The sequence below is a fragment of the Temnothorax longispinosus genome, chromosome 6 (genome assembly GCF_030848805.1).
Source record: "Temnothorax longispinosus isolate EJ_2023e chromosome 6, Tlon_JGU_v1, whole genome shotgun sequence".
In the NCBI taxonomy this organism is placed as follows: Eukaryota; Metazoa; Arthropoda; class Insecta; order Hymenoptera; family Formicidae; genus Temnothorax; species Temnothorax longispinosus.
The window spans coordinates 9623195-9632310 of record NC_092363.1 but is presented as its reverse complement, the minus strand read 5'-3'; the positions used below and the strand labels follow the sequence as shown (position 1 = coordinate 9632310).

Genomic DNA, 9116 nt, shown 5'->3' with positions numbered 1-9116 from the left:
AGATTTGGTTGATTAGTTCTGGAGTTTTTTGCAAGTAGAAACCTTTGCTCACAAAGCTTCCTCTATGAGGAAGCCAAAACAAATAGAGGAAGCTTTGTGAGCAAAGGTTTCTACTTGCACACTTAAAAACTATGAGGAAGCAATGTGCAGGTTTCTACTTGCACACTTTACTTTTTTTTTATTTATCCTTTTTATACACACACACACACACACACACACACACACACACACACACACACACACACACACACACACACACACACACACATATTTATATATATAATTCTAATAATAACAAGAGAACAAAAAGAGAAAGAGATATAACAGAGAAAGAGAAAGCGATATGAATGCATATGTAAATGTATATTGCTTTTTCTTTCTCTCTTATATCTTGAACTGCAAGCTGGCCAGACTCTTATTAGAGAGACTCTACTTTTAATAATTGTGCTAACGATATATATATTTATAAATGTTTCTTTTTGTTTATTACAGCTCTATGGCTGCTCAGAAATATAATTCTGAGAAATCTAATGTGGAAAACGACAATGGACTGTACGTAATGTTTTAATTTACAATTATTATTATTTATTATTTACACAATTTTAATGTTTTTTTGTTCTAGTGAAGAAATAATTTTGGGGCAAAATTATCAATCCCCAGTGGCATCCCCGGGACGACAATCAGATGAAATATCAGTTGGAATAAAATCGCTGACACACGTTAACGATTCTAACAAAAATTTGCCGAAGCCGACAGACGTTAATAATTCTAACAAAAATTCGCCGAATCCGACACACGTTAACGATTCGAGCAAAAAAGAAGAGCAAAGAAACCGCAATTTTCACAATAAAGAAAGTTCTTGTCGGCGAGATGATTCCTCTCACGATCGTCAATCGCGTCATAGTCATGATCGTTTGCTAGATAAGCGTAAGTGTTACGACCGCCAACCACAAAAATATAATTTTCGCAATCGACAGTCCCCAAATTCCCCTTACAATTGCTATTATCATTTGCGAGGTCATAATTTTTATAACCGTCAATCGCTAGATTATAGTTATGATCATCAATTGCAAAAATGTAGTCCTTACAATCATCGATCACGAGATCATGGTTCTCATGACCGTCGATCGCGAGATCATGGTTCTTACGACCGTCGATCGCGAGATCATGGTTCTGACGACCGTCGATCGCGAGATCATGATTCTCAGGACCGTCGATCGCGAGATCATGGTTCTTACGACCGTCGATCGCGAGATCATGGTTCTGACGACCGTCGATCGCGAGATCATAGTTCTCACGACCGTCGAGCGCGAGATCACTGTTCTCACGATCGTCGATTGCGAGATTATAGTTTTGACGACCGTTGATCGCGAAATCATAGTTCTCACGACCGTCGAGCGCGAGATCATGGTTCTGACGACCGTCGATCGCGAGATCATAGTTCTCACGACCGTCGAGCGCGAGATCACTGTTCTCACGATCGTCGATCGCGAGATCATAGTCGTCACAACCGTCACTCGCGAAATCATGCTTCACACGACCGCCAATCACGAAGACGTATGTCTCGAAATTCGCGAGATCGCTTATCTCGCAATGATCGATTGCGTGATCGTGATGATCATCGTATGGCTGCTAAACAAACAAGTTATTGTAAGTAACAATAATAGTATTAATAAATATACACGAGATACTTCTATAAATAAACAAAAAACAAATGATATATATGTATTATAGATGCTCGTGGTACACGTGCCGGCAAGTGGGTGCAACTCAGGCGAGAAAGGGTGTTGAAGCACTTGGTCAATGTTCTAAGTAGATAGGTATGTACTTGTATATTACTACTTCACAAAATTTTAAAGTAAAGTACATACATGCATACGTATGCACGCTCTCTCTCTCTCTCTCTCTCTTTCGCGCGCGCGCGCGCGCTTACACATACACTGACACTAACATCGTTCATAAAATTTTTATAAATTTGTAATTATATATATATATATATATATATATATATATATATAATTATGAAGAACGAAGATATATGCGCGACAATATGCTCGTAGAAAAAGAATTTCAATTTTTACAGATTCTCTAATGTCTCAGCGTGGCAGAAGATTGGTACTGTCGGTATTTAACAAATTTGCTCGGAATAATAAACGCCCTGCTTCGCATAACATGGATATGAGATCACCCACGTACAAAAGAGAGGCTACTGATAGAGACGCTTATGATAGAGAAAACAAAACGTTAGTAGTTGCTGCAGCGCATAGTAACATTTTAAAAGTCGGACACAGTTTAATATAAGTTTAATTTAGGTTTATTTTAGTTTAAGGCTCTTAGTTTGACGCATAAAATTTAAGTTTATGGGATATTCGTTTTTCCTATAATTTCTATATTGCCAAAATAATATTTTGTTCACGTTCTGAAGTTATTTCTCCTTGTATGCGAGTTTATGACCATTTTCGTCAAATCTTGTACATACAATATAGGTACGGTTGTGGATAGAAAGGTTGTCCGGTTGAGTTTCGGAACGCATCGTATTTTTATTTAATATCCAGCTACCATGTCAGAAATTAATTCTTTTAACATTTCAATATATTTGACATCTTGTTTGTCTGCTCTTATAATGAATCACTGCGCAAACTGTGTGCATTAATGTTTATCCGTTTCCAAATGGAATGCGTCTCGAGACTCAACCGGACAACCTTTCTGGGAGAAGAAATGAGTGCAAAAGATTTTTTTTTATATTAGCCTTTATTTCAGTATAATATATATATAATAAAAAGTTAAAGATTTTTTTTTTATATAAAGTTACAAATTATGTACACGATATAAATACAATATAGGTACGGTTGTGGATAGAAAGGTTGTCCGGTTGAGTTTCGGAACGCATCCTATTTATATTTAATATCCAGCTACTATTTCAGAAATCAAATCTTTTAATATTTCAATATATTTGACATCTTGTTTGTCTGCTCTTATAATGAATCACTGCGCAAACTGTGTGCATTAATGCTTATCTGTTTCCAAATGGAATGCGTCTCGAGACTCAACCGGACAACCTTTCTGGGAGAAGAAATGAGTGGGAGAGAAAAAGTTTTTTTTTTATATTAGCCTTTATATATTTCAGTATAATATATACTATATATATAAAAAGTTAAAGATTTTTTGTTTTATATAAAGTTACAAATTATGCACACGATATAAATACATACATTTGTATACATATATGTATAAGTTTATATATGTATATTTCAAGTAATTATATATGTATATTTCAAGTAAAAATATCACAAATAAATAGTATTTTTATTATAAATGGTATTCTCTCTTTATTGGTTTTTTAGCCAAAGTTGAATTTACAAATTATTTTAAGAAAGTCAGTATTTTTAAATAATAAAATTGAAATTAAAGTAACAACTTTTATTATATTATTTGTAAGTAATAAGTAATAATAAATATTATATAATAAATAATAGATAATTCAACAAATTTGTTTTCGAGATGCACCACGAGAAGGTAAACCAATAACGTACCTCACTTATAACTATACAAAGATTATTAATATTAAATTAAAAAATAAATAATAATTAACATATTATATTAATAATTATTATAACTGTAAACCTACCTTTAATTTAAATTGTGTATTACTTCCAAAGTCCATTGTATGTTTCTTATATATGTAATGTATATCTTCTATTTAAAGCTGTAGATTTCTTCGAAAACAACTTACACCCTTTTCAACTCAAAATCAATATTGGTGCTGAAATAATAATAATAATAAGCAAATAATTTTGATATGCCATATTAATCGATGCGGTAATAGCGCGACAAGTAAATAATTAAAGGTTTACATGTTTTGTGTATTAATCTATGAAATGAATTCGGATTCTGCTGTTGTCGGTAAACAGCGTGGACCTCGCTTTACAACATAAAGTACATGCTAAGTTGTAAAGCGAAATTATAAAATACATGCATGGAGGGGGGGTGCAGGGGAGAAAAGCCTTCCTGTTCACGTGCGCTCACGCATGTAAGCCCTCTTGCACCCCTCCATGCATGTGCTTTATAATTTCGCTTTACAACTTAGCATGTACTTTATGTTGTAAAGCGAGGTCCACGCTGCCTACCGACGGGGTGGGTGCGGGGGAGGGGAGGGCCGAAGGCCCCCCTCGCACCCCGTGTGTGTGTGTGTGTGTGTGTGTGTGTGTGTGTGTGTGTGTGTGTGTGTGCTTCCCACGCATAATTAAACTAAAGAAACTCCCAGCGTGAGACCTAACTGCTTGAATCGAGATGCTTGGTTATTCTGCACGATTTAACTGTTTAATGATTTTCGTTATGTGTATGCTGGTGTATGCCCTGCTTTATAGAAGTTGTGATTTTTGTTAAAGCAGGGCATACACACGTGTGTGTGCCCTGCTTTAACGAAAATTATTAAACAGTTAAATCGTGCAGAATAACCAAGCATCTCGATTCAAGCAGTTAGGTCTCACGCTGGGAGTTTCTTTAGTTTAATTATGCGTGGGAAGCACACACACACACACACACACACACACGGGGGGTTCGAGGGGGGGGCCTTCGGCCCTCCCCTGCCCCGCACCCACCCCGTCGGTAGGCAGCGTGGACCTCGCTTTACAACATAAAGTACATGCTAAGTTGTAAAGCGAAATTATAAAGCACATGCATGGAGGGGTGCAAAAGGGCTTACATGCGTGAGCGCACGTGAACAGGAAGGCTTTTCTCCCCTGCACCCCCTCCATGCATGTACTTTATAATTTCGCTTTACAACTTAGCATGTACTTTATGTTGTAAAGCGAGGTCCACGCTGCCTACCGACGGGGCGGGTGCGGGGGAGGGGGGCCCGGAGACCCCCCCCTCGCACCTCCCCGTGTGTGTGTGTGTGTGTGCTTCCCATGCATAATTAAACTAATAAAACTCCCAGCCTGAGACCTAACTGCTTGAATCAAGATGCTTGGTTATTCTGCACGATTGATTCACTTAAAATTGGCGCAGTTTTACATGCGCGTGCGACCACTGAGCATGCGCATGTGGCCGCAGGGCACGTTCAGTGTTGCTACATGTCGTCGGTATGACCGGAATCATAACCTGATTCTTGTCAACTTTAACGATTAATATCTTGCGTCGCGGGGCAGAGCGACACTTTTTTCTGCCAGATTCTTTCGTTTCGTGCAAAAACGCGTTGATTGAGCCTAAGTTCATCAAAATCGGAGGTGAGGGGTGTAAACTGAATAATTACCGAATTGTCGATCCGTTGCTATTTCTAAGAAAGTTTGAGAACGATGGCTGAAAATGAGCTAAGTAAATTAAAGAAGCGTCGTGGTATAATCAAAGCTAACTTGACGAGATTTAAGAGCTTCTTAGATAATTATATAGGTCAAGACTATAATGTATTGAAACTTCGGTTCCAGAAAGCAAAGTTGTTATTGGTAAAATTCGAGAATGTTCATTTAGAAATCGAGATAGCTGAGGATAGTAACGACGACAATTCTAGACAAATCTTTGAGGATAATTATTACGAGCAAATAGCGAGAGCACAATAGTTATTAGATGCAGGAAATAGAGACGCAGGCATCTGCGGTATTGATCGCATGCGGCTTGATCGCATGATCGGTAATGCGACAGGCAATGCAGATGTATAAGCAGTATTAACGCGATTATCAAATTTAACCACAAATGAAGCAAGTGTTAAACTTCCATAACCTTACCGAAATTTGATGGAAAGTATGAAGAGTGGTTAAGTTTTGAAGATTTATTAAAAGTTTTAGTACATGATAATGTAAAAATTCAGACAGTACAAAAGTTTAATTACTTAAAGTCATGTTTAGTAACGCTGCTCAAATCATACAGTCGTTAACTTCAACTGCAGAAAACTATGAAATAGCGTGGAATTTACTAAAAGAGAGATACAGCAATAAACGCATTATTATTCAGAACCACGTTAAAGTATTATCTTCACAAAATTATATTACCTAACTTAACTCAAGTGACATGTATTTCAAAAAAAGATGTGAAATCTTTAAATTAACGTGCGCCACGTGTAAAGAGAATGTGTATATTGCTTTGAAAGATACGTGTTATGCAACTACTTTAAAGAAATAAAACCCAAGTGGTATCTTCGTATTCCTATTCAAGGGTCTTCCTATTCTAAACCCAAGTGATAATAGCTTCTTAATTCTCTTTAACAAATTTTTAATATTACAAAGAATCATTTTAATTACAAAGAATTAAAGAAGTAACAGTACAAAATAAAAATATTTAATTAAAACAAAATAAATAAATTTTTTTTGTAAAAAAACTTGGCGCTGCTAGACTTTAAAATTTAAATATTAAAATTTAATTAGTACTAAGATTTTTGATTGTATAAAGAACAATAAACATAATTTAGGGAGGAATGCGACAGGAGTAAAAAAGCAGCGCTTGAGTTTAGAATAGGAAGACCCTTGAATAGGAATACAAAGATACCACTTGAGTTTTATTTCTTTAAAGTAGTTGCATAACACGTATCTTTCAAAGCAATATACATATTCTCTTTACACGTGGCGCACGTTAATTTAAAGATTTCACATCTTTTTTTGAAATACATGTCACTTGAGTTAAGTTAGGTAATATAATTTTGTGAAAAAGAAAATAAAAATTTCACATCTTTTTTTTAAAAACATGTCACTTGAGTTAAATTAGGTAATATAATTTTGTGAAAAAGATATAAAGCTACCACTTAGGTTAGATTTTTGAATTTACAAAATACATTGCGTGTACTTGGCACTTTTTTTACCTTTTTTGAAAAAGGTAATTTTGTACTGATATCACCTATTTTGTAGTGTTAAGCAAGGATCTGCAAAACATTTTTATTTTTTATTTTTTAATTATTCACAAAATTAGCAATAACAACAAATACATAAAAATTAATAATATTTAAGTAAAAGTAAATTATACATTTCTCACAAAAATTGAAGGAACACTAAATTTATCTTTAAAAATAGGCAAAATTCAAGCAGCTGTAACTTTGTTAAAAATGAATAAAATTTAAATTTCAAGCTTAAAACCTCTACTTTCGAAAGATTACTATTATTCGTCCAATTTTTATTATGTCTAGACATAATTTTAATTCAGCAAATTTTTATTATGTCATGACATAATTTTAATTCTGCCGCTAAGGAATTTTTAAATCGATTCTTATGAATCAAGCTTGAATTCGATGTCTAGGTGTCCCAGATTGCCGATGACGAGGTCCACATAGTGCGCTCCGTAGTTTTCGGTGTCTACGTGTATTAATACCTCGAATTCGATATCTACGTATCCTTCATTCAGATTTAAAGTTATTAATACACCTAGACACCAAAAACTGAAGCGTACTATGTGAACCTCGTCATCGGCAACCTGGAACACGTAGACATCGAATGCGAAATATTATTACACCTAGACACCGAAAACTACGGAGCGCGCAATCTGGACCTCGTTATTGGCAACCTGGGACACCTAGACATCAATTTCAAGGTATTAATACACATAGACACCAAAAACTACAAAGCGCACTATGTGGACCTCGTCATCGGCAACCTGAGACACCTAGACATCGAATTCAACGTACTATTACACCTGGACACCGAAAACTATGAAGCGCACTATCTGGATCTCGTCATCGGCAACCTGGGACACGTGGACATCTAATTCAAGGTATTAATACACGTAGACACCGAAAACTACGGAGCGCACTATGTGGACCTCGTCATCGGCAACCTGGGACACCTAGACATCGAATTCAAGATATTAATACACGCAGATACCGAAAACTACGGAGCTCACTATCTAGACATCGTCATCGGCAACCTGGGAACCCTAGACATCGCATTCAACGTATTATTACACCTGGACACCAAAAACTACAAAGCGCACTATGTGGACCTCGTCATCGGCAACCTGGGACACCTAGACATCGAATTCAACGTACGATTACACCTGGACACCGAAAACTATGAAGCGCATTATCTGGATCCCGTTATCGGCAACCTGGGACACGTGGACATCTAATTCAAGGTATTAATACACGTAGACACCGAAAACTACGGAGCGCACTATGTGAACCTCGTCATCGGCAACCTGGGACACCTAGACATCGAATTCAAGGTATTAATACACGCAGATACCGAAAACTACGGAGCGTACTATGTGGACCTCGTCATCGGCAACCTGGGACACGTAGACATCGAATTCAACGTATTATTACACCTGAACACCGAAAACTATAAAGCGCACTATCTGGACCTCGTCATCGGCAACCTGGGATACCTAGACATCGAATTCAAGCTTGATTCATAAGAATCGACTTAAAAATTCCCTAGCGGCACTTTCTGCCAAGCGCTAAGCGTAGAGAACCTTCTTTTCCGGCAGCAGTGGTAATACGATGTAATAAGGATACGAAATCTCTCCAGATAAACATGAAGCAATTAACTCAATATATATTATATATATATACCTAATTTATCTAACTAGAAATCTTCCTCCTGACCGATAAGTCTATCGACCTAATTTCGAAATACGCGCGCGATATCGAAACTGGCGATACCTGCGCCGCCAGCGTCGAAAAAGTGAAAGTGACATTTCTCTAATAATCATAATAATATTGAGACGTCGGCGTTAGGAGAAGAAGAAGTATCTTAAAATAAAATTTTTCACATTTTGACTTTGCGTCGCAATATCTCCGCTCGTAGGGCACGTAGCGGAATATTATGAGAGAAACCCCCCACTAATTGGACCCCAAGCTATCGATCAAGCCTACTTAGAACTTGATCCGTTCACTCGTTATCGAGATCTCAACACCTCGGGTACTCGCAACTCGTCGCGTCGCGTAAAAGAGTCACGGTCGGTCTCGCTCCGCGTGTACTTGGCACGAGACACTACCGTGTCTCTTGATTTAAATTACAAGCTATATAAAAAAAATCTGCATTGAATTTGAGCACGCTGATCGACACTGCACTCAGACACATACAATCACTACAAATCTTAGAACAACCAGTACACGGTTGGGATGCATTGCTGTTGCATTTAATCGGTTCAAAAGTCGACAAGAACACACGTATTGAATGGGAAAAATCTATAAA

General features: G+C 36.9%; 1 protein-coding gene across 1 annotated transcript; it reads left to right on the top strand.

Moving 5' to 3' along the window:
- Positions 1 to 201: 201 nt before the first annotated feature.
- Positions 202 to 3288, top strand: LOC139814721 (uncharacterized). Its single transcript, XM_071781194.1, has 4 exons — positions 202 to 552; positions 623 to 1650; positions 1735 to 1820; positions 2084 to 3288. Exons 2-3 carry the CDS (start codon positions 1057 to 1059, stop codon positions 1789 to 1791), a joined length of 651 nt encoding a protein of 216 aa, XP_071637295.1. The 5' UTR covers positions 202 to 552; positions 623 to 1056; the 3' UTR covers positions 1792 to 1820; positions 2084 to 3288.
- Positions 3289 to 9116: the final 5828 nt, after the last annotated feature.

What these genes read in the sequence shown, in the direction of transcription:
- LOC139814721 (XM_071781194.1), top strand. Translation starts at nt 1,057, where the DNA reads ATGATCATCAATTGCAAAAATGTAGTCCTTACAATCATCGATCACGAG. An exon ending in TGCTAAACAAACAAGTTATT is followed by an intron (nt 1,651 to 1,734) that starts GTAAGTAACAAT and finishes TATGTATTATAG; the next exon opens with ATGCTCGTGGTACACGTGCC.